Source organism: Pseudorca crassidens, chromosome 18, assembly GCF_039906515.1.
Source record: "Pseudorca crassidens isolate mPseCra1 chromosome 18, mPseCra1.hap1, whole genome shotgun sequence".
NCBI lineage: Eukaryota > Metazoa > Chordata > Mammalia > Artiodactyla > Delphinidae > Pseudorca > Pseudorca crassidens.
Genome location: NC_090313.1, coordinates 1,302,216 through 1,327,139, shown reverse-complemented (window position 1 = coordinate 1,327,139; position 24,924 = coordinate 1,302,216). Strand labels below are relative to the sequence as shown.

General features: G+C 61.9%; 1 protein-coding gene across 2 annotated transcripts in view; it reads right to left on the bottom strand.

Moving 5' to 3' along the window:
* Positions 1–1,455: 1,455 nt before the first annotated feature.
* Positions 1,456–24,924, bottom strand: part of GAS6 (growth arrest specific 6) — a 32,652-nt gene continuing 9,183 nt past the window's right edge. Inside the window, exons 3-15 of one of the 2 annotated variants that reach the window (XM_067713017.1) lie at positions 21,449–21,473; positions 20,013–20,075; positions 15,708–15,830; positions 14,840–14,962; positions 12,511–12,633; positions 11,837–11,958; positions 11,090–11,208; positions 10,626–10,815; positions 8,717–8,881; positions 7,551–7,719; positions 4,146–4,318; positions 2,759–2,987; positions 1,456–1,887 (exon numbers count right to left, since the gene is read on the bottom strand). In XM_067713017.1, coding sequence (XP_067569118.1) covers positions 1,736–1,887; positions 2,759–2,987; positions 4,146–4,318; positions 7,551–7,719; positions 8,717–8,881; positions 10,626–10,815; positions 11,090–11,208; positions 11,837–11,958; positions 12,511–12,633; positions 14,840–14,962; positions 15,708–15,830; positions 20,013–20,075; positions 21,449–21,473 — 1,776 coding nt within the window. In that variant the 3' untranslated portion in view covers positions 1,456–1,735. The other variant, XM_067713018.1, reaches the window with a different exon arrangement.

Sequence of the window (24,924 nt, the reverse complement as noted above, 5' to 3'; positions counted from 1 at the left end):
CGGTGCTCTGGGAAGAGGCTGGCTGGAGGCGGACTTTGCACGAGGACCAGGGCTCGCCGAGTCCCCTGACTGACCTCCCTGCCAGCCCTTCTGTGCAAATCACTTGAAGAACTCTCGGGCTAGTTTCCTGAAGTCCTGAGTCAGCAGAACTCTCACCCACAGCCCAGTGAGGTTCAGGGACGCCTGAAGGAGTGCACCGAGCCCACGGCTGGCCTGGCAGAGGAGGGGCCCAGACACATACATGCACGCTCATGCACACACACACAGACACACACACAGAGACACACGGTTTGAGGCAGGCCGGGGAGCAGACAAGTGGGTTCAGGCTGGCAGGAGGACATGGGTGGCCCTGGGAGGGGCTGACCCTGGCTGCACGTGCCAGCCCTGCTGGGCCCTGGGGTCCGAGCGCCTCTGCCTCTGGGGTCCTGGCCGTCACCTTGTACCTTCGGGCCTCAGTCTGGTCGTCTTAGGTGAGCTCGGCCCACGGGTCCCGCCTGATGGGCATCTGTGGTTGCCAACCCCTCCCCTGTGTCATGGAGACCCCGTCCCTTCCAGGGCACGCCAGCTGCCTCTGCCCACGGTCCCCGGGGTCACTCCACTTGCCAGTCCCGCCAGCCAGGATCGAGAGGGAGCTTCTCCACCTGAGGTGCCGCGGCCACTCTGCGTCCCACGGGCTCCGCACGTGGCTGGGCTGGGGTCCTCGGCCCCCGCCCCTCCTTCCGCCCCTGCTTGTCTCTGGGTCAGGTTGTGACTGTAAACTCACGTTCAGCAGCGGGGTGGGGGGAAGGCGGGCGGGTGCAGAGACCCCGAAGCCGCTTTGAGGGATTAAAGCCATGAAGCTGAAATGGGGCCGTGGGACCCTGGGCTGCCTGCCTGAGAACACACTTCAGGGTTTAGTATTTAAAAAAATAGAACCTCAGTCTTGGGGTGGAGGGAAGCCCCACCGGATGCCGGAAACTCCCCTGGGACCCTCTGCTGCGACAGCGCCCACAGCCCCAGACGTGTCCGCAGCAGCTGCAAACGCTGGGCTTGCTCTCCCCCGTGACCTGGGCTGGCGTCGTGGTGTCGTTACTGCCCCCCATGCTCCTGGAGCCAGAGCGAAAGGCCCGTGCGCTCGACCCCCGGCAGACCCGGCTCGCTCTACAACGAGCAGGTGCCTTCCGGCACCGCGCACGGCCTCCCGAAACGAGAAGGTGGGAGAACCGAGGCTGCGGGTTTGCACGGGGAGCCGGCGGTGCTGACCTGTGGCGCCTGCCCGTGGCCGCGCAGGCAGGCGACCGGCACTGCCGCCTCCCGGAAAGCGGCTCATCCCCGTCTCGGGGACGCCGGCGGCAGGCGGAAGGGATGCCGCCTGGAGTTAAAGCCGATGGGCCTGGCGGACCGCTCTCGGCCTCGGACCCCACGACGGCTGCGCCGCTGAGTGCCAAGGGGCAGAAAGCGCCGACACAGAGCTCGGAAGTTTCCGTAAACGTTTTATTTTTCCATAGTTTTAGGTCAGAGAGAAGCATCTGGTAATAAAAATAACAGAATTCTCTTCCCGGGTCCGCTCGGGTGGTGCTGAGGTGAGTCCGCTATTTACACATATGTTACACACGGGCAGGGAGGCCGTGAGGGGAGCTGGCGGGCGAGGGATCAGTGTCTCGGGCAGGGGTGCGGGGGCCTCCCGCTGTCCTTCCTGGTCTGGGAAGAAAGCTAAGCGCACGTGGCTGTGCGGGAGTCCGGCGGCAGCAGAAGCCTAGGCGGCCGGCTCAGCTGGGGGGCAGGAGTGGGCCATGATGTCGCTGTGCTTGTAGATGGCCTCGTCCAGGTCCAGGACCTTCCGGTTGACCTCCAGCGTCATGCAGCCGCGGTAGAAGGCTGTGACCGGGGCCGAGGTCACTGGCACATCTGGGCCGCGGGGGAAGAACAAACACGTCTCAGGGGGCGAGATGCCCGGCGTCTGGGGCCTGGGCTCCCCGCTCTGCGTCTCCGGCCGCCTCGAGGGCACGGTTTCCCATCCCTGCGGAACCCCTCCGTCTGGCTCGGGCACACGCCCTAGGCAGGTGGTGAACCGCTGCCGCCAGGCTTGACGCCGCACCCCGGCCCCCAGGAGCGCACACAGATAGTCAGATCAATTAAATATTATCTTCTCGGCCCGAATGAGTCATGCCCAGGGCTTCCAGGCTTTCTCTCGTCCTCTTCAAAGCTCTGCTTATTAAAACCAAATGCACTCTGAGTCTGCCAGCCAAGATAGAGATGCCGCCGTCTGTGGCAAGTGGACACCCACCCTGAGGGGTGGGAGCGGACGGGGCCTTACGTGAGGCCCTGGCCTCATCCTCCTGCCACCACTTCGCCCCGATTCCTGGCTCCACCTGACCAGACCTGAGGCCCGGACGCAGGAGGGGCCGGGGTCACTCTGCCTGCTGCCATGGCAACTGGACACCAGGCCTCAGGGGCGAGGCTGGCTGGGGCGCTGGGGCACCCAGCCCCCAGCGTGGCCCAGTGGGCTGAACCCTCCTCACTAGCCTTGGCCGGAGCCACCGTCTGATGCCCATGGTTGGGGGTGGGGCTCCTGGAGGGTGCGGGAGCCGGGGAGGGGAAGCTTCAGGCTGCCACTTGGCCCTGCAAGCGTGTTCTTAGCCTGAACGCCACACACAATGGCAGGCCGGGGCCGACACCCAGCGAGCACCCGAAGCAGCCACGGGCCGGCTGCTTCCCTCCTCCTTTTAGTACAGAGCAGCCCAGTTCTGCTTGGGGCGAGCAAGTTGGGGCACCCTACCTGGCAGCCCCCCGACGAAGGTGAGCACGGAGCCCTGCAGGTGCCTCCCGAGGACGGCCAGCCTCTCCTGCAGCCCTGCTGGGCTCACTTCACTCTGGCCCTTCGTGCCGTCCACCTCCAGGGTGGCCTCGTCCTTGTTCACAGAAACGGTCACAACGTGCTCCTGGCCGTCACAGACCTTGATCTCCATCAGGACCAGGGTGACGCTCTCCACGGCCAGGACGACCAGCTGTGGGGAGAAGCACGCCTGAGCAGGGGCAGGGCAGGTGGGGTGGTGGCCAAGTGCCCGCGGGCCCTGTTGTCCTGCCCTGTCCTGCGGGCCTCCTGCGGGCAGGGTCGCCTGCGGCCGGGGTGTGACAGGGACTCAGTCTCTATTCGGGTGAAGGAGGGGGCCACCTGGACCCTGCAACGTGATGGAGGACGAACAAATAAAACCACACACCCTCGGGCGGGAGCTGGGGGGAAACACGCTCCAGAAACGGGAATGCACATGCATCGGCCTGGGCAGAGGTGACCCCAGTCACCAGCGTGTCCACAGCCGGGACACAGGCTAGGGCTGCCCCTCCATGTGGAGCTGCCACAAAGCACCACAGAGGGGCCCGGGCAGCAAATGCACACGCCAGGCAGAACACGCCTCTGACAACACAGGGCAGAGGCGCTGTGATGACCGATGGCCCTCCCCTCCCTCCCTCTCCCCGCCCGGGGAGGTGGTCTCAGCTGGGTGGGCCTCGGGGCCGTTTGTCCCAAGTACCGGGACGGGGGAAAGCCGGCCTGGGCAGGGCGCGGATCCGCGCCCATCAGCTTGCAGACCCGCTAAGAGGGGAGCTGGGTGGCCCCCGCGGGCAGGCTGACTTGGTGAACACACCCCTCTTAGGACAGAGGTGAGAAAATAAACCTATTTCCGCCACCTCTTAGCTGTTCTCTGAGAAAACAGTGAGTCCAGTCAGCACGGTGTTGGCGTGGTGTTGGGAGAGTCGGGAGAGGGGGGCTGCGTGGAGGTGATGAAAAGCGTGTCCAGGGGCATGTGCCCAGAGCTCCGCCTGCGTCCCCAGGGGGCCGCGTGACAAGGGTCTGGGGCACGTTTGCACATCTTTTTCAAAAGGAAGATCTGATCTATGAGCAAAGTCCTTTGGCTTACATACGAGCAATTAATTCAAACTGCTACACCACTGAGCGGGTGGGAAAGTCTCCCCACCGCACAACTGGCTTTCGGGAACGCAACACTGTCCCCGAGCCACGCGCGGCTGCTCTGACCCTGGAGAGAGACGGGGAGGGTGGGCTGGAACCTCGAGGGCCACGGTGCGGGCCGCAGCCTGGCTGGGCACTGGGCGCTGGGGCAGCAGTTTGTCCTCAGGGGTCGGGGGTGGGGTGGGGCAGTGAGTGGTACCTGCTTTTTGAGCTTCTTGGTGGAGTGGTAGTCGACCAGGGCCACGGAGAGGGCCACGGCCTGGTCATCGCCCACCAGCGCAAGCAGCATCCCCGTGTCGGCAGCGGGGCGGATCCGAGCCACGGCCTCTACTTCCCAGGTGGTCTCGGTCCCGACGTCCGGCGATGTCCGAGCTGCAATGAAGGCGGCACATCACAGGGCGATCCAGACCCGAGAGGCGGGGAGCGAGACGCGGCGAGCTCAGCTCCCCCGCGGCCCCGGGCAGCAGAGGACGCCGGGCGGCGGAGGAGGTGGGAAGCCGGTAACAGCCTCCCAGAACCCGCGGTTCGCGCCAACAGCTGGGAAGTGACGGGGGCCGGGCTCTGGACTCAGGTCTGGGCCGCAGTCCAGAGGCCCCAGGCCGCCTGAGGATGGCCATGCCGCCCGCTCCCCCGAGGGCCCCTTCGCGTGACCACCGGGCCACCTAGTCCCGCCGGGACCTCAGACGCACCACTTGGGCCGTGCTCAGCCCCCGGGCGCCCCCGACTCCCTCCCCGCAGGTCAGTTGAATGGGGCAGGCATCTCAGCCTTCGACCCTCTGCACCTCAGCTGCGGCCTTGTGCAGCCCCGCAAGCTGAAGGACTTTGCAAAATTAAAGACGCGAAGAAAATGGACGCTTCCACGAGCCCCACTCAACAGCACATACGATCCTACATCCTGAGCTGCGCTTTTCTACCGTCACAGTCGACGCGTCCGCGGGTGAGGTTTTGTTCGGGTGTGTTAGACGGGCCGCAGTAGGTACCGCGTGTGGATTAAACCATACGGTGCGTGTCACGTACACGACGCATCGGAATGAGTATACATGGTGCACGCCTCTTGCACAAACTGCTCCAAAGCACTTGTGGTAGCAGGGCTGCATTCTGGTTCTCGGAGGGCGAACGCCACCTCACGTTTCCTCCCCACGTGTGATCACCTGCTGCTGAAGAGGCCAGACAACCTCCGCCCTCTTGGTTTTTAAGTGTTTCTACCTCGTGAGGATGTCAGGCAGGGGCTGCTTCGGCAGAAGGATGCTGAGGCCACGTCTGCGAACATTTGGGCTCGGACCTCGCCGTGGGCCGGTCTCTCCCCCCAGTGGACTGTGTGCCCCTCAAGTCGTGTGTGCGTCCGCATCCCAGAGGGGCCTGTTACGGCCAGTCCCCATAATTGTTCATCGAATCGAACGCACACAGAATTGGAAAAAGGAACCGACCCAGCCTTCTCCTCTGCTGCCGAGCTCCCCCTGCACCCCTGCGGCGGGGGGAGTATGTTCCCTGCTGAGTCCCCGGACAGAGGAGGCCCGCGGCCTGGTTGCCAGCAGTGTGCTTAAGGCACCGACGCCTCGGCTCCCCTGGGGAGTTTTCTCGGGTGCACAGTGGGGTCAACCACACGCCCCTCACGGAGGGCTTCTCAGGCTTTGAGACCCAGTGAGTCCAGATCCACTGGGACCTGCTGCTGAGGACAGTATCTGTCATTTCCTAATGTGTCCTTTCTGTGTTGTAACGTGAGAACGTTGACGGTATAGTTCAAGGCACATTAAAAAAGCATAGAGTTCTAACTACCATTTGGCCTTTGTTGTCACAGAACTTGAAGATCAAAACCATGCAGCAAAGCGGCGAGCAGACCGCAGCAGGCACGGTGACGGGCGCAGGGACAGCACTGCAGCCAGTGGAGACCGTGCCTGCGGTGTCTGCGTTACCACAGTGTTAGTGAAAAAGGAATGAAACATTTATGCTCCATGATGTGATATTAAACATCATAGGATGCTCTAGGGTTGCACGTACAAAAGCAAAGACTGAAAGAGTGACGTGTTTTGTATGAGGTGGTGCGATTAGGGGTCAATGGTTCTTTTCTAAAAACCCTTCAGTGACGTGGTGATGCTTTTGACAATTAAAGACAGAAAGGGGACAGTGACACAAGGTCTTGAGAGGATGGCCCGACTTGCTAAGGAGGAGGGAGCAGGCCCCACGTCCTCCGAGCTGGACGGGCCCTCCTTGAACTTGCAGGCCACCGGGGCAGTGAGGTCTGAAGGAGGCAGCAGGCCACCTGCCCTCCTGGGCTGACAAGCAGGGCCGGGGTGGGGTGGGGGGTCACGTGTGCGCCTTCAACCACGAAAGGCTCAGAGTCTAGGAACAGAGAGGGGTGGGGGTACCCCGGGGACTCTCTCAGGGTGAGAGTGTGGAGGGGGGAGCAGAGCCGGGAGCGGGGGCCTTCACAGCAATGCCAGGAGCCTGGCAGGAGGAGTGGGCTGCGGAGAAGGGGAGGGGGGCGACCCTGGACCCTCCCTGGACCAGGTGTCCACCTGGGACTGCCGGGCAGCCCGGGCTCTGGATGCCTTCCCGACCCTCGGAAAGAGGCGCACGGTTCTGTGCGAGCTGTCCCTGGGCCGGGACCCAGGGCTCTCCCAACATCCTCAACCTGGAAGTCACTAAGGCCCGTGAGCCCAGGCACGGTGACACCTCGGGGCTGCAGCTGGTGCCCCCTGGGAAACAGAGGCTAACTTCAACCCTGTCAGAGGGGAAGTCGGGGAAATCCTGGGTCCAGACTCAAATGGAACCGCCACCGTCCCCGCCCCCCGCCCCCGACGTCCGCACCGTCCGGGTTGACATCCCCAGAGCGGAGGTGGCAATGGTACCGCCAGGATTTGGAACATTCACTCATTTCACATAAAGCTGACATCTAAGTGCTCACTTATCAGCACGGGAGGATTATTTGTCTTTACTGTAAAAGTTGTCACTGATGGATAATAAAAGGGAAGAGATAGTTGTGGTTTGTTCCAGGAATGAAGGGCCCTGCTTCACAGAAGCCAGAGGGACTCCGGGCCGACCCTGTGTCCCCTGCGGCAGCACGCTGGCCCCCAGCTGCCCACCCCGCCCGCTACGAGGCCTGCTCCTGTCTCCCCGGGCGTGAAGGAGAAGCTCCTTTGCTGCCTCCGTAGCGGCTGGAAAAGCCCGGCTCCTTGGGGCCTCTCTCCTTCTCGTCCTTCTGAAGCTCGAGCTCAGGGACTCCTTGAGCCGTTGCCCCCTCCCCACGGCCCACGGCGCTGTGACTGCAGTGCTGGGCGTTCCCGAGGGGCTCCGTCTACATCTACCTGGATGAGGCTGAGCCTGTCTTGTCTCAGAACCTTCTGGGAAGCTCCCCTTAGAGCCCTGCATCCGCCTGCCCGTCTCGGCCACCAAGCACCGGCACCCTCCTCCGTCCCTTTTTTCCCAGCCCTGCACCCTGGGAGTGGGCCTGTGCCCCGCCCGTAGCCCGGGGGCCGTGAGGCCGTCCCTTCTGCCGTCTTCCCGGTAGGAAACTGCTTCCTGCTTCTCTGGTTTTTAGTGTATTTCGGCGTATTTTGGCTGCAAGGACAAGCACAGCCATCCCGATGCAGCAGCCAGGACTCACCATAATCCAGGCTGTAGGAGGCAAACCCTCTCCCAGGGAAGAAGGAGCCTCTTTCGGTCAAGGAGAAGCACTGCATGTTCACGTTCGCCTTGACCGTCTCCTGGACGGTGGTGTCCTCACCGTCCAGCCAGTGCCAACTCCTCAGGCAGCCGTCCAGACGGGGGTTCATCTGGAAAGACAGAGACCCCCGGTGGCTTCCTGGTGCTGCCCGCTCCCACAGTGCCCTCCCGGCGCAGGCACGTGGAAATCCACCACTAACGTGGATGAATCCTGCGGGGGGAGGTGTTTCCACTACAGGCTCCGCGCTCACAGAGGGATTCGCTGCCCGACTCCAGGTACACGGCACACGCAGCAGCACATCTGCGCCCCACCCGTCCTCCTCTGCCTGCACCCGGTCCCCACTCATCTAACAGACACAGGGCGCTGACCACCACCTGGAAGGATGAGGGCGAGGGGCCCCTTCCACAGAAGCTGTGCCTGTGCTCCTGCCAGGCGCCCAAAGCACCTGGGGTGTGTAGGGCGGGGGCTGGGGACCCGCAGCTGTGCACTTGCCGCGTGGCTCTGTGCACATCAGGTCGCCCCAGCCTTTGTCTGTAAAACGAGGAGGCATGAGGCACACGGATGGGACTCTGGGGTGTGGGCCAGCCCTCTGGAGGGAAGGTGCTGCCGCCACCACCCTCTACTCAGAACCTCAGTGTGCTGGACTCACGTCTCGTGTTCAGTGTGGAAATCAGACCCGGAACACCAGGGATTCTGGCCGTGGACATCAGCACACCGGGGGAGTGGGGTGATGAGATGGGACAGGACTTTGGGAAATGACCAATGCCAACCTCCCGTTAGGTCTTGTTTCCCCTGTGGGAATCCCGGCAGGGTTTACAACCCAAATGTACTTGGGAACTGCCCAAAAGAGTTGAGTGTTCCTTTTGTTAAAGGATAAGTTCTTTGTGATTTATCTCCTCTGCAAAATAGATATTTTTATCATGAATTTAGACGAGAACACGAATGAGTTGCGTAGAGAGATGGTGCGGTGCGTGACGTAGCCGCACTGCGGCTTGTTAGGGTCTAGAGATGCTTGCCTCCCTCCGGTCCTCTCCCGGGGCCCTCAGGGTTAAACCCTGCGCTCAGCCACCTGGGCTCCGACCTCAGGGGCTAAGGACAGTACTTACAGGCTGGACGAGGTCTTTCTCCTTGAAGGGAACGCCTCCCACGGTCAGGTTCAGATGGTACAGTCCTCTGTCCAGCTGGAACAGGTCACCGGCCACGGCGATCTTCATGACAGCATCCTTGTTCACCTTGATCACCAGGTTCCGTTCGAGCTCCTCAACAGAGATCTGAACAGCACAAGTGCTGTGAGGGTGGATGTGCACCTTCTGAAGGGGCCCCCAGCCTCGGGGGGGCCACGTTCCCATCACCACCCAGGGCCGAGAGACCCCCAGCCTCGGGGGGTCCATGCTCATCACCTGTACTGCTTCCCTGGCATCTATGGTGTGGCTCCGACCCTGCCGGTTTTGGTTTCCCTCCCAATGCTACTCCCTCCCCCTGCAGGTGAGCCCACCTGGAGCCCCTTCCCCATCTCTGGACCCTAAATGAAGCCTCAGTCAGGGAGCTGCCTTCCGGGGCCTGAGGTCACTGCCCCCTTGGGTCAGCCCTGACACCTCTGGCCCTTAGCTTCTCCTACCCCTCACTGGGCACTTTGAATACACGAGGACACGTGTTGCCTCGGGATCTCCAGCAACAGCGCCTGGCACGGACTGAATGCTGACTGAACGTATGAATTCTTTCTAAAACTTGGCACTCTTTCCTGCTTTCCTTGTAGGAAAATTAAAAAATCTGTCACTCTATACACGATGCATCTTCCTAATGACCCAGAAGCCCCTCAATTTCCTTTCTGGCTCAGGTGGAGAAACATTTAGGTACTGGGTCTGAATTTGGTCAGGAGACAGCAGTGTGCACATGTGGGGAGCCTCAGGGGCAGGGAGAGTGGGCAGAGGTCGTTGTGGAACTGGCCCTGCACCTCAAGGACCAGTTTGTGCCTTGGGTGGGCTGGCAGCCACGTGCATCCACTGGTCATGCCTCCTCTAGCCCCTTCCCCTCGGGCAGTGTCCCAGCCCCGCTCGGGACCCTCCTGCCCTCAACCGCGGGGCAGCGGGTTCCCACGTGTGGAGCTCCCTCAACCCCGAGACGGCTTCCCTCTAGATCGACTGTTTTATCTGTAACTTTGCGGAAGGCATCCCTCCTGCTGCTTTGGAGATGCTCGTGCTTTAAGAGTCCAGGAAAGGAGGAGCTAGACGCCACCGACAGGATGGAAATATTAGCAAACGTCTACACTGTTTTTATTCGCAGAGACCAGGGCAAATTTTTCCATTTAATCTTCACTTCTAGAGGAAAAAAGAATGCTTTTCCCATTTCTCTTTCAAGCACTTACTTCTAAAAGCCCAGTTCCAACTAAGGTTGCCTCCAAGTTTGGGGAGGGAGCCTGCGTGTCACAGGCTGCTTTGCGCCAGGCATCATGATGGAGGACACAGCAGCAGCTCCAAAGCCACCGGCTGCAGTTCAGGCTCTGGGCGGTCACGGCACCTCCCTCGAGAGGCTGGAGGTCAGCGTGAACGGAGCAGGCCAGGGGGGCAGAGCCTGGGACGGCGTCACGAGTCACGTCTGGCCCTGCCCCACACCGAGAGCTGGGCCCCGGGACCTTGGCCGGTTCTCAGCCTCGACGCGACTGGCAGTCTGAACCGGCGGGTCCTCGAGGTGGGGAGTCCCGAGCCCCCCTGGCCTCAATCCAGCTGCCAGGGGACCCCCATGCCCCCTCACAGCTGTGATAAGCAGAAGTGTCTCCAGACACAGCCAGGTGTCCTCAGAGGAGTCACCCCACTGAGAATCACGGCCGCTGCGGTGGAAGCCCTGCTCTGCTTCTGTGAGGACATAATGCCCATCTGAGCGCAGGCTTTCTGGCGCGGGGCCGTCCTGCCGCGGCTGCACCCACTAACTGCTGAGTGAGCGAGTGCAAGTAGATGCTGGGTCCTCGGCCCAGGAGCCCCGGGCCGGCCCAGGCGGCGCAGAGGGGGCCACGCTCACCGTCTGCCACGAGCCGTGGTTGATGACGGGTCCGCTGCTGGTGACGCGGCCCACGCCCTGGTAGCGGAGCTGCAGCTCCAGTCGGCCGGCCCGCAGGCCCAGGACGATCCAGGTGCTGTCCCGATGGCCTCCGGCGAAAAACAGGACGCCCTCAGGATCGAAGGTCCTGAAGTCGAACTCAGCCACCAGTCTGAGCGCGGGCAGAAACGAGTGGGTTACACGCGGGTCGTGGTGCGTGACCCCTCCCGGCGGGGCTCGCCTGGCCTCGGGAAGAGCCCAGGTGAGCGGGCCGAATGCCACCCACACCCCAATGCCAGCATCGAGTCCCCAGGGAGGCGTACAGCTGGCACCAGCCCTGAGGCCCCCGCGGCTGTGCTGGACTGCAGGCTCCCCGGCCGGGACGCGAGCACGGGGCTGATTTTGCCCCCCGCCGCCAGGCCCAGACGCTCGGGCCGTCCTCTCACCTCGTGGGCTGCAGCCGTTTGAAGCGCAGCCTGATCACGGGCGTCCCGCTAAACATGCGGCCCAGGTACAGCGACTTCACACTCTTGGCCACGTTGAAGGGCACGCAGGGCAGGATGTCCTTCAGGAGCGGGGAGCTGGCCTCAGGTGGGGGCCCTCGGCCGGGCTCCCACTGGAACCCCCAGGGACCCTGCTGCCCCCAGCCCAGCCCACCACGGGGGCTCCCAGGGGAGGCTGGTCTCCGATGTTTTCAGAGGCCCCCACTCCCTCCTGGCAGCTTCTCCAGCACCCTCCTTCCCTGTGCATTTCCCTTCTGCTTTCATATTTTAATTATGGAATATTTCAAACGTACGGAGAATAATAAAAACAACTATAAAATGTTGTAAAACAAGCAAAAAATGGAGACCTTGAAGTTGTTTCTAGAATGTTCCCTGCTCTACGATGCGGCTTCTCCACTACCTGGAGGGCCACACGGTGGGAGCCCCGGGGGGGTCACAGGGCAGCCAGGGCAGGCCTGCCCTCACGGTCAGGGGGCGCCTTGCTGCCCACGCATCGCAGAGCCCGGGTGGGGGCTGCGGTCACGCGTGTGTGAGTGAGTCACACTGGGGAGGAGCTGAGGTGGCCACAACCACACATCGGATGGCACGGCCACGCCTCCCACCCCGCCTCTCCCCACAGGCCCGAGGACGCGCTCCCAGCCAGCCCCACGCGGGGCCACAGCACAGCCGGGAGGCCGGGCCAGGCACTACCTCGCAGGTGTTCATGTCCCGGGACAGCTTGAGGCCCCCGCGCCCGTCACAGTGGCAGGTGTAGCTCCCAGGGGAGTTGACACAGGCCTGCTCGCAGCGCCCCTCCGCGCACTCGTCCACATCTGCCAGCCACAAGGAAGCGCCTGAGTCCACTGACGCCACCACGCACCCTGCTGCCCCATCACACCGCCACGGACGTGAGTCCCCAGCCCGAGACCCGGGAGCTCCAGGCCCGTGGCTCCCGCCCAGCTGGCCGGCTCCTTCCTGGGGACGCGGGACGGAGGCCGTCAGCATGGCCAGGTCAGCATGGGGCACAGGGACAGCCTGGTGGGCGGGCAGGGCCAGGACTACCCCATCCCCTCCCTGGTGGAGGGGGCAGCCGCTGGCCCCAGGCAGGAAGGCGGTGGGAGGGAGCAGGGCTCTCGGCGCCCCCGGACTCGGCTGGGCTAGGCCGCACCGACGGCAGGAGAGAAGCCCGTTGCCCAGAAGCACAGGGGCCCCGCCTGGTCGGTCTCCCTGTGTCTCTGGGGAAGAGGCCCAGGTGCACAAGGGGCGCGCGCCATGTCGCAGGTGTGCAGGACCCACACGAGCGCTCAAGCATGCTGTGCTCCTGGGAGAGCAGTGCCCTGCGCACGCGTGTGTGTGCGTGTCCTGTGTGGTGTCGGGGCGGGTACCTCGGCAGGACTTCTCCTGGGAGCTGAACGCGTAGCCCTCGTCGCAGAGGCAGGAGTAGGAGCCCGGCAGGTTCTGGCACTGAGCCTCCCCGCAGGCGCCTGCGTCCGCACATTCATCCAAGTCTGCAGGAAAACCCAGCTGTGTTTCAGGTCCACCAGGCCTGCTGGCAGCCGGCCCGAAATGAGACGCCGCCAGCCAGGCTGGGAACCGCCGCTGAGAGGCATCCAGCTCTGCAGAGTGAGCACAGCCTGGCCTGGCGGTGTCATCACTGCACCCCGGGCAACGCAGGCCTCCTCCCCTCCCCTCCCCCATTCCCTCTCCCCTCCCTCCCCTTCCCTCCCCCTCCCCCTCCCTCCTCTCCCCCTCCCCTCCCCGCTCCTCTCCAGCCTCCTCCCTTCCTTCCATCCACTGGGCTTTCCAGCCCCAACCCAGGAGCAGGGGTTGCGGGGGGCACTGCTGATCAGGGGTCTGGTTGAGAAGGCTGATTCCAGACGGTGTACAGGGCACCACCTGGCCGGGCTGCACACAATTGGTGCTTAATTCCAATGACTGCAGTCCAGGAAGGTAAAAAAGTAACTCCTGGGGCCCTTTGACTAGAAGTCCCAGCCTGCGCCCTGGAGCCCTGAGCTGACCACGGAGCCCACCACTGCCTGCCAGGCCTCACTCAGGCTCCCTGGTTCCAACCCCCTCCCCTCGCACCGGGGGCTGCCCGTGGGAAGCCAACGCCACAGTCGCTGTAACTGACAATCAAGGGTCAGTCCTGAGGTTCCAACCCCTCTGCCCCTCTGGCAAACAAGTACAGAAAGTCTGCAGTTAAGAACTGGTTCCTAAAGTGACAGAGGGACTTTCTAGAAAGCGCAACCGTTACTTCAAATAACATCGATTCCTCAGAAGGCACACAGGACCGCATGCCGCAAAGACTCATGACCTCATTACAAGGGCAGTTGAGCGAACACAGGCTTTCAGATGTGGAAACTAAGATTTCTCCCCGCGATCAGTCGTGGGAAGGAGACAACACAAAGGGCACCTGCTCCCCGCAGGGAGCCTGTAAACCTACACGGTTCCACATCGTCAGGACCCACCTGCACAAGGACCAGACTGCAGCCGTGACGCGGGCTGCTCCGTCCTGAGCAGAACTGAATCTCTAACTTCACAATTCCAAGAACTGGCCTCACGAGAATGGAATTAACACTATTGTTCATAATAATCTATATGTTTGTGGGCATCAAAATAATTGTAGCTGGCTCTGCCCCTATATGTAAGCGGACAACTAAAACCGTCAGCAGAGAGACGCTACAGACCCACGTCAACGTCTTCCACTCTGAGCATACGGCGCCTATGTCAGCACGAAGAAGACAGAAGACGGACCTTCACCCCTAACCCCACAGAAATGGAACGATGTCTGACGGGGGATTCGTAAGCAGCTCTCCACAGGGAACTGCCCTCAGGAAGCCCCCTTCCTTGTCACTTTAGCAGAGCCATATTGCAGCTGGCTTTCGACCAGGCACCCCCACGCTCTACTCATCTCAGCCCAGGCACTCCTCTCAGATCTCTTGATCACACAATACCTCGCCTAACCTGTCTCTTCTTTCTGTAGATCAAAGGAGTAGAAATGAACAGATGACCAGATCTCCCCCCAGCTTCCCGTCCAGTAATCTCCCGAACGAACCGTGACTAAGATCGCATCTAGAGGGAGGCCGTGAGGAGTCGACACGCCCGCACACAGTGGGGGACGGCAAGGACTCTGACCCCCCGTCTCAGGGATTAACTCAGATTCCTTCTCTGTCTCCCTTTAGAAGCTTTCAGGGCCGGGCGGAATCTTCGGAGGTGGTTTCTGGGGGACTCTGAGGACGCCATCTCCCCAGATCGCTGGCCTTTTCTGCCGGCTGTGAGCGCTGGTTTTGTAAGCAGTGAGCAGTGGGACCCTGGGCTCCCTGCCCACCCCCCCACCCCCGCCCCAGATGTCCTGGGCCCCGACTGGCACAGAAGCCTCTGCTGGCTCTGTGGCCTGGAAGGAGGCCTGGCAGCCGCCTCCCGTCCTGGGGCAGTAGGCACGGCCTCCCCCGCTGGGCCGGCCCTGTCCACAGGTCCTGGTGCCTCAGCCCGTGTGGAGGTGCTGGGGCAGCTCCCCGTGGCCGTGGACATGCCCGGGCATGTGCTGTGTCTGCAGGACGCCCACAGCCTCCAGAGCCTGAGGGACCAGCCACGGCCTGCAGCCTCTCGCAGAGGAGCAAAGCGACTGTGGCTTCAGCCAACCGGCAACTTGGCAATCGCAGAAGAAAATGGGGGAGGAGGAGAGAGGACGGCAACCAGGACCCAGGGCCTCACCGTGGCAGGTCCGGCCGTCCAGGGAGAGTGCGTAGCCGCTGTAGCAGCCACACTGGAAGCTGCCCGGCTTGTTGTAGCAAATCTGGCTGCAGATCCCGCTCTCCTGGCTGCACTCATTGACATCTGGGAACAGGACACAGGGACGGAGAGAGCCAGAGGTGACCCACAACCCGCCTGGAGCACGTCGCAGCGCCTGCATCTCCGACCCCATGGGATCCACCCTCAGATCCTGGGTGGGAGGGCACAGGGGCCCAGGGCTCCCACTGCAGCCAAGGGGCCGCCTGAGGGTTCTAACCACGTCCTGGGGGTTTTCTGCAGCTCTCCGCTGACCCTGCGCACTGCAGACTCAGAGAGTCTCTTGACTCCTTTCTGACAGCTGGGGGCTGCGCCGGGCGGGGCAGCTACAGGGCACTCTTACTGCCCTGCTCTCAGGAGGGGTCAGCGCCCTCCCCGCCACCCCCCCCCCACCCAAGGAGGTGGCCTGGCCAGAGCACAGTTCAGGGCTCAGCACGGTGGGTTTTCAAGCTGGGTGGCGCCCCGCCCGGGGGGGGAGAGGCAAGACCTCCCGCGCTGTGCAAACATTCGCGCTCTTGGGAGGACCCCGCCCGCCCATCTTCTCCCGGGAGCTGGGAGGGGGCCGGCCAGTGAGGGGCCTGGACCCCTGGCCTGCCGCCCTCCCACTTCTCCTCTCTCTGCTCTCAGCCAGACGGGCCGGTGCGGCTGTGTCCCCGGCGGGGTGGCAGGCGGCCCGGCGGGGAGAGGCGGAAGAGAGAAGGACTCAGGGCCCCACCAGCCCGGGGCCCTCGGGTGGCCCTGCAGGGAGGGCCTGACGCCTATGCCCAGGCCCGCCCCCAGGCCGTGGCCTTACCTCTGTTGCAGAGCCGTCCCGCCCAGCCGTCTCTGCACTGGCAGTAGAAGGTGCCCATGAGGTCCTGGCAGACCTGGGTCCCCCCCTTATCGCAGGGGTCTGGGTAGCACTGATCCGGCAGCTCTGAGTTGGAAGGAAGGAGAAGGCGGCCCTGAGCTGTCCCTGGTCGGCTGGGAGGAAACCGAGGCAGGTCTGGGGCACTAACGTCCCCTCCACTGGCCCCGGTGGGCCGCACAGGACACCCACCTCTGGGAGGGAGGGCGTCACAGACCAGGCTGGCCAGGCCCCGCCGATCCCAGGAAACCCAGGTCAGCTCGGAAGGAGTGGCCGCCCACCCCCTGGGCCCGAGGTCAGGGCCGCGGCCCCGGGGCAGCAGAGGAGAGGAGTGGGCCTGGCTGGGCCCCAGGAGCTTGGACCTCCCAGGGAGCAGGTCCACAGGGCCCTGGCCGGTCCACGGGCCAGCCCGGCAGACACAGAACATCCCCTGCCCCGGCGGCTGTGTCCACCCTGCCAGGCCAGGACCCCTGGCCTGTGGGGTCCAGTTCGCACAGAGGGCGCCCACAGCCTCCCCGCCCGCCCCTCGGGTGGGCCTGCTGCCTCTGCCTCCGCTTGAACACGGTCCAGGCCGTCCAGGCCCCGGACTCCGCTGCTCCCCTTTCTCTCCGACACACGCCGGCCCCACGGCCTGTCGGCTTCAGCGATGCCGGTGACCAATGGCCATCCTGCTTCTCTGATCGTCCTGCTTTCAGTGGAGGGGAACGGGGCACATTTCCCGGGGCCCTGGAGACGGCAGGGCAGCCACCCGGCCAGGCTCAGCCCTGCGATGCCGCCTTTCTGTGTGCCAGCGGCCACTACCTTCTCATACCCGGGCGTCCACCTGCAGCACCTGAGCCAGGCACTGTCGTGCGTCTATTCACCGAGCGACGGGCCCGTCTGAGCGCTGGGAAGCCCACGACAGGTGGCCACGGTGCTTCCGCCCTCCCTCTGCCCCGCCCCGTGTGGAGCTGAGGTCACCACTCACTCCACAGCCTGGTCACTAGGAAGAGGCCAAGCCAGCAGGTGACCATTGAGAGCGCCAGGCGGGCACTCACCCCCGCCTCTTCACCTCTTTCTCAGGACGCTGACGTCTCCAGCCGGACGCTGGTCTGGGGACAGTGTTTCCACCGTGGGCTTGCTCCTGGTCCCAGGAGGGCAGTGGGCCCCTGTCCCCCGGCTCAGCAGGCCTCGCGCCAGCCCCTGTCCTTGGCATGGACCCAAAGCCGTGCTTTGCCCACTGCGTCCCTGTGGGTCTGGGGGCCCGGTCACCGGGGAGCCCCTCAGGGAGGGCCCAGCATAACTGTTTGTGTATGCAACCCTGGAACCCACGTCTCTCACTGGGCTCTCCTTGTGGCCTTTCCACGGGACCCCCCAAAGCTTGCTTGTTCTGCACAATTACAGCCAACGAAACCCTCGCAAGTGTGCCGCGAACACAGCACCCCCGGGTGTTTGGAGACCCACGCACAGCTGTCCTCGGTGGACTCGGTGAGTGCCTTCCGCCCCCAGCAAGTAGGAACTGGGTCTGGCGCTCGGAGAGTGAGGAAGGGGGTCCAGCGGTCAGCCCTGTGGCCCCCGTGCCGCTGTAACGAGGGCTCCCCCGGGGCGGCGGGGGTCAAGCCCAGTGCCAGGGCTGAGATGACGGACGGGTCTGCTTCCTGACACTGTCTCCGCAGGACGGGGCTCTGAGGGGGGCAGGGAGACCGGGGCGGTCGGGGGGACGTGTGCTGGGGCCCAAGGGTCCGGCTGTTCCCCCAGCAGCACTTGGCACGTCAGAGGCCCTGCAGGAGGGACGGGGAAGATGGGGTGCGTCTCCACTCGACATATTTGGTGAAAGACTTAAAGTTATTTCAGAAGGACACACCTGGCCTCATTACCTTTGTCTGGAATTTGCCTAGAATGCCTACCCGCCGCCCCCCCACCTTTAAAAATCAGCCTCCCCTGGGGTGGGACAGCCCCAGGAGATCCCCACAGGGAACCTAGCTGGAGAGCAGCTCTTATCTGTTGCCCTGTTGGGAAGCTTATCTGTAGGGCAGAGGAAGGAGAGTGTTTGCAGGTGCCCCTGAGCTTCTAGGAATTCGGTGGACGCAGGCAGCCTGCAGAGGGGCTCGGGGCTGAGTCAGACCTGAGCCCCAACCCGGGCCCCCGACAGGCGGGAGGCGAGGGCCACGACGGCTGAGAGAGGATGGAGGGAGAAGCAGCTGCTATGTGGACGGGGGTGTGAGGCACCTGCTGAGGCCAGCAGAGGCCTGTCTCAGTGGCTTTTGCTCCCACTTCCAGAAATGTGTGGGTGTGACGAGTTATAAGCTGGGAAATACATGCAAATGCGGGCCGTCGTCCTCACGGAGGAGAAAAGGCACGGAGACCCTTCCTCGTGGAGACAGTTGGCCAGGACTCCGCAGACGGCATCGCCCAAACCCTCTGGGACCCAAAGGCAGAGCCTCAGAAACCGATCCCGGACCCCCGGGGGAGGCACATCTAGAATAAATGACCTCCTCACTGCATCAGAGACGCCGAGGCAGGTTATAAGCTTAAACATGAAATATCAGACAACTTCTTATAGTCTCAGGAAAAGGACAGCCTGAACCCCAGGAAGTAAAACAAACTCATCAGTTCGAACATAATTTAAAAAGAAGGGACGGGTATGGTAAGTTGACAGCACCAAAAATCTGCTACAAGTGAAGCGCAATGACAGGAAGCTGAGCTGCTGTGATGCTCCCATGTCTGCCTAAGGCCGGTGAGGCCCCGCTCAGCCTGGGGGGCCGAGGGGCGGGCTTTGCTCACGTCAGCCGGGGTGTGTGGGCGTGGGCTCTGTTCCCTGAGTGCACACCGGCCTCTGCCCCTCACTTGCTCTTGGGAGGCTGCTGAAGGGTCCGTGGGGAGCCCGGGCCTCACAGCAGGGCCCCTGCCCTCCTTCAGTCTCTCACTTCCTTTGTGCGCCTGGGCCGGGCTGGGGTCTGTGACCCGGGGCGAGACAGGCAAGGCCAGCGGCTGGTACGTAGGAGGCTGGGTGACGGGTCACAGCCGCCGAGCCCTGCCCACCAGGCCCTGGTGCCAGTCCCGGTCTTCCACCCGCCCTGGGCGACCCCGCAGTGCAGGCCCGCGTGCAGCGCAGGGCTCCCCGTGCGGGGCTGGCTGTGCGCTCAGAGCCCGTCTCCTCACCGGTGGAGCCGGTGCAATAAGGCAGCTGACAGCCGGGCCTGGCGGGGATGAAGCGGTCACATCACAGAGCTCTCCGGCCACAGCCGGGCCTGGAGTCAGGCTCGGCTGAGACGGGCCTGGGGGTCTACGTGTGGATTAAAGTTCGTGCAAAGTGTCAGTGTTACGTATGATAACTTAAAATAATAATAAAGACGCACGATGAGCTGAAGAAAAATTTTGCTACCTTTAGTACACATGGCTAATTTGCAAAATATATCAACAGCTCCTACAAATTGAGGCAAGTAGGCAAAGACTCTGAACAAACTACCCACAGAAAAAGAAACCCAAGGCGCCTCACATATGAAGCTCAGCTTTACTCATGAGTAAGAAAAAAGAAACTGAATTGACTGGGGGTCGTTTTTCACTTTTTCTACTGAAAGATATAAAAAAGTAAGAAGCAATACACTGGGCTGGTGCAGGTACTGGGAGAGGCACTCCCGCCCTCCACCGGGGTGGGGGGTAACGGGGCCGGGTCTGCAGCAGAACTGAAAAAGAACACAGCTTTCCCTCTGCAAGTCCACTCTATTCTGCAGATATTCAGACAAGGAGGTCACTCTGGCTTTGCTTGTTACAGTATAAAAACTGGAAACGGCCCAGGTGTCCGCCAGTGCACACTGGTTAACAAGCACGCTGCCCACCAAGCGTGAGTGTGGACGCAGCCCCACGTGCTGGCCGTGCTCGTGCTGACACAGGAAGCGTCTGCGAAACGTGGAGGGGAAAGGGCGGTGGAGTCATGGGTTCAGGGAGCTGCCACCTGTGTGGAAATAACAGACTCCGAGCACATTCCTACGGGTCTGAGAATATTCTTAGAACCGGTGGCCGTGGCGAAAGGGCCCCTGACTGACCAGGAGGCAGGGCCGGATGCACCTTCTCTCCACCTGTGAAAGGTTTACACTTCATACCGTGCGAATTTCCTGCCTGTTCGAAAAGCCAACACGTACTCGCTTAGAAAAGGAAGTTCAGGGCAAAGGAGAGGACCTCAGGCAGGTGCCGTGGCTCCAAAGACAATGGAAATATAGCAAAGCCCCAAGACCCCAAACGCAGGGGCTTCGAGGAAGGAGACAGACTTACTTTGCACGCAGGCGATGAAATCTGTGTTCCTCTTGTACGGAGATCCATGTTTACTGATGCATTCTGCAAAACAGAGAGGGCAGGGCGCCACCTTCCGGCACGGGGCCAGCAGACGTGACACTCTGGAGGGAGACTAGTCACGCTGACACGGAACATGGAACACCGTCAGACGAGAAGACGTCTCCGCCCATGGGCAGAGCTCTGTCTCCAAGGAGCCTTGGGCCCCTGCAGCCTCCTGGTGGGGTTCTTTCTGTCGTACAGAAGGCTCTCCAGTGGCACTCAGGAAGCTTCTGACCGTGGTCAGAGGGCTGGCCTCCATTTCAACCTGACCCCCGCTTGGAAACAGTACCCTTGGCTTGATGGTCAATCTCTTTGGCGAACTAGCCCCCTCCTCCTCTGTGCTGTCTGACCGCGTGCTCCACACGGAGGCCAGGGGTGGGAGGGACCACAGCATCCGGATGATCTGAACTTGAGCTTGGGCATAATGGGTGTTGGTTGAGCCACTTCACTGGCCCTTTGGTGGGTCGCTGCTGCCCATCCGCGCCTCGGAGGATGTGGGCACAGGCAGTGGATAGCATTGGAGGCGGCCCGGGGGCCACTGTCGCCTTTGCCTCAGGATACAAAGCCATGCACCCGGGAGCAAGGCCGGCAGGGAGCCCGGATGGGGCTTCTCAAGGCCAATCACAGGTCCACTACGCTTGTTGCCAGATACACACCCACAGAAGGTACCTCTACGAGGCTATAAGGCCAATGGAAAATTTACCAAAATGCGCTTCACACAATTAAAGAGGAAAGCCCTGGAATACTTCTCTCTCATTATAAGTAGAGACATAAAAGAACCCTTGAAACAGTGTCGATTAAGGAACAGTTCGCAGGGGAACTTTCAGGTCTTCCTGAAAACACGGGACCGCCTTCGCCTTTTTCCTCTCGTTCTCCCCCAGTCCAGGCCCCCCCGCCTCCACACACAGACATGACTGGCGCTCGGGGAGCGCCATGACTGCTCGACGGCCAAGGCTGTTAGCCTGCCCGTTCCTGTTGTCCAAGTTAAACAAAAGCACGTTTTAATGTTCTCAGCTTTAATTAATAACATGGTATCAACAACCAGAGTCCGCATAAGCAAAAGCTCTCTGGGGTCTTCAGTGATTTCACAAGGGCAGAGTCCTGAGACCAAACAGCCCGAGAACCACGAAAGCAATCATATTTCCAGTTAACGAGCTGAGCCTGGAATCAGAGTGGGGCAGAGGTCTGCAAACAATGGCATCGGCTGGAGGTGACACTAACGCGGTCACTATGGTATAAAAGACACAAACTAGGGCTTTGTCCCGTGAGCCCTGGAGAGCTCCCAACTCACTGTGCGATTAAGCAGGTCCTTCCGGGAACAACTCGGTGATGAGGTGTGAGGCCCCAAACAAAAGGAGGAAATGAGTCCAACTTACCTAAGTACCTTGGATAAAAGTACTCCTGCGGAAAAAGAAAAAGAAAAGGCAGCGGTTAACCGGCAGAGTGCCCGGCGTCTGGGCACCACCCCCTGGCGGCTGGTCCACCAAACCTCACCCCTCTCCTCCAACAGGAACGGCCAGGCCCGGGAGGCAGGTGCTTGAGGGAGGACGGCTGCCCAGAAAGCCACTTTCTGCCCTTGAGAGGGCTGGGGGAGGGGACGGAGGGAGGGGGTGTCCCTGGGGCCACGCAGCTTCTGCAGAGTGATGTCTGCACACTGACACCAGACCTGCGGTAACCAGCAATGCTGTGCGGGTGAAGCATCTTTCAGGAAGACAGGAAACATGCCAAGAAAAAGGCAAGCCTTGGACCCCGGTGGCCGCAGGGGCCCCTCGGGAGATGGGAGGCCTCTGTAGGACTCCCAGCAGCTACGGTACTTGTAAAACAAACAGCTGGATGAGGGATGGAGGGTGTAGACGGGGAGTGCTTTTATCCATGACTGCAAATTAAGAGATGGGCGCTGGGCAGTGAACGTCAGGTGAGAGAACACCTGCCTGTGCCCATCCCGGCAGCAGCTCCGGGACCCACACGCTCTGATGTCCCGCTCAGGGCCGATCGCTCAGGGCCGGTCGCGGAGCAGTTTGGCCCTGTGTCCCCTCCCTGACGGAACCAAGGGGCCGGATGCTGGGTGTCACCTGCTTGCTCACGACCACCCTCCCAGGAGGGTCTTGCTAATCAGCCCCATTATCACAGATGAGTAAACTGAGGCTCCAGGCCGGCTGTGGAGTCTGACGAGTCCCGTCCCAGGGAGGGCGGGGGCGCCGGACCCCACGGGGCCCGTGCTCCACGCCCGCCGGTCCCCCACCGCCTCACTTGTCCCCTCCGCTCGTGCTTGGCCGGGGCGTCCCGCGAAGACGCGTTCAGATGTGCTTTTATGAAGTAGCGTTCTGGTAAAGATGCTTCTGTAAAACTCAGCTTGTTTCAAAGAAAAGTAAGGACCAGAGCAAGCTGGGGACTCATGCAACCCTTGCGAGGGTGACATTCACGCGAATGTCAGAGGCAGGCAGGAGGCGACTGCCCTCCTCTGCGCTCCCAGGCCCCGACAAGGCTGGCTGCGCTTCTTTCTCCTGCTTTCAGTCCCACACCGGCTGGCGCTGGGGACGGAGAGACAGACCAGTCTGGGGCCCTGTGACGAGAGCTCTCAGGGTCCCGGGGGTTGTGGCATCTTTCGGGGTTAGAGGGAGAACAGAGGCCACTGGGCTTTGCAAAGGGAGGGAATTTGGTTCTGAAATAAGATTCAGGATGGACGCAGGAAGTTCCGCTCAGGCTTAGGAAGCCGAGGATTAGACCAGGCTTGAACGTGGTGAAGAACTGCGGGGCAAGCACCCGATCACACACACGGTTACACACTGCAGCCTTCCGGAAAGGCAGGTTCCATTCTTCAAGATCGTGACTAGCTAACAGTAATGTGTAATATGTTTTAATACTGAGCCCTGCTGTTGTGAGAACTCAGGCTCCGCAGCCCTCCGTGCCGCCCTGCTTCCCGCAGGTCTGTGCACGGGAACGTGTGGCCCGAAGCTCCTTCAGGGAGCTGCGCCCAAGGGCAGCTGCGTCCACCGGGATCTACAGTGAGGCTGCACGTGCTCCGGAGCCACAGGAGAAACTTCCCTGTGAGCCCCTCCTCTGTCTCTGCTACTTGTGACCTGCCCCCCGCACAGGAAAGGAGAGCAAATCTGCTTTACCCCTGAGCTCCTCAGAGGCCGGCCACGTCCCTGCGGGGACCAGTGAGGCGTGAGAATCCAGCCCTGATGCTGTCCCACTGTTCACCCGATGGCCTCGCTTCCTGGCCCTGCGCATGGATGGGCTGGGGACTCCCGCTCCCGGCTCTGCTGGCCAGCGTGGATGTTACCCTGCAGACACGCCCGTGTCGGTGGTGCGTGGATCTTTGTCGTGGAATGTCTGGGCTTTTATCTGGATTACACAACGTGGCCAGAGTCGCACCTCACACCACAGTGTGGTTACTTCTCAACAGTAAACTGAGAACTCATTACTTCCTTTAGGACATAACAGCGCTAAGTCGTTTCCAAACATCTCTACTCTGACAAACTAGGCTGGGACTTGGCTGTCAGGACAACTTTGCTTCCTGACGTGAAACGTGTCAAGGTGTTTGCCCTGGGGAACAGTCGGGAGGGCTGGCCAACCCTTTCGCCACAGCCTTGCTAGCAAATCTGTCTTCTGGCAGAAGACCGTCAAGGTCACGGCAGCCTGAACTGCCCTTGCCGAGGCTTCAGTTTCCTAAGAGCATGAAGCTCACAGCGGCTGAAGACGCCCTCCTGCAGCTGGGTGCCCCGGCTCCATTGGTCCCGCCCGGGGACCCGGAAGGGCTCCTAACCCCTGGGGCTGGCGTTACACGGCTCCCCACGTGTTCTCCTAGCACGGTTCATACAAAACCCTTTCTTCCTTCCTTTCTCCCCAATTCAGCTAAGATTCTCCAAACCAGGTGCAAAAGACTCCACAAGACAGAAGGAAACACAGACACCACTTCTCAGAACACGGACCTCTGGGATCCCCCAGGCCCTGCTCCACCCAGAGAACCCAGGGCAGACCCTGCAAGGGGGGCAGTCCCCAGAGACACCCCGCGAGGGCACTGGGTCCTCTCCTTCCTCAGACACTGAAGCGCACGTTGCAGGGAGGTCCTGGAACAAAGTCCTGGGTATGACCACCCAGTGGCAGGGGTGACGCTGGGATCAGCCCCGGCCCTGACCCTGAGGCCCTGCTGCAGCTCTGCACGTCTGTGTGTGTGGTTCCCTCGGCTGCACGTACACCCTCCATCCCCATGGCTGTCCCCTCCCACCCCACCTGCACGCATGTGACAGGGACAGCGGCCCGAGCGGGGGGGCCCAGTTCTCCGGGTCCTCTTCACATCAGTGTTAGGATGATACGCGCTGCTCCAGATGCTCAGGGCCCTGGTACGGGCAGCAGCGGCTCTCGGGGGCATGGAGACCCTGGTCCCCTTACCACCGGCCCCTCCCTGCAACCTGCACCTGCCCACGGCACATCCCTCTGCACGTGCTTCCCACCTGCTCTGGGCACCCGCTGCACCCCAGCTGCTGGCGGAGCACGTGCACACAGGCCCTGGGCACCCCCGCACCCCGCCAGGGTCAGCAGGGCCGCAAGGCAGGGGGTGGCAGCCTCCGCTCACCACTCAGCTGCGGGCTGACAGGCTCAGGGGGCTGGGTGACTGCCGAGGCCCAGCGTGCGGCAAGAACCAGGGCAGCAGAGCGGGGCTGGTCCCTCCAAGCACAGGTTGTATGAGTGCAGCTAAAAAGACCCATGTGAGAGGCGTGTTGTGCAAAAACTCCGTGACGTGGCTAAGTACAGTGTCTCCGGCCAGGCATGAACATACTCTTGGAAATGAACCTCGTAAAACAGGTTTGCTTCCAAACACCTCCCCCCACAGCAGAGATCTGCAGTT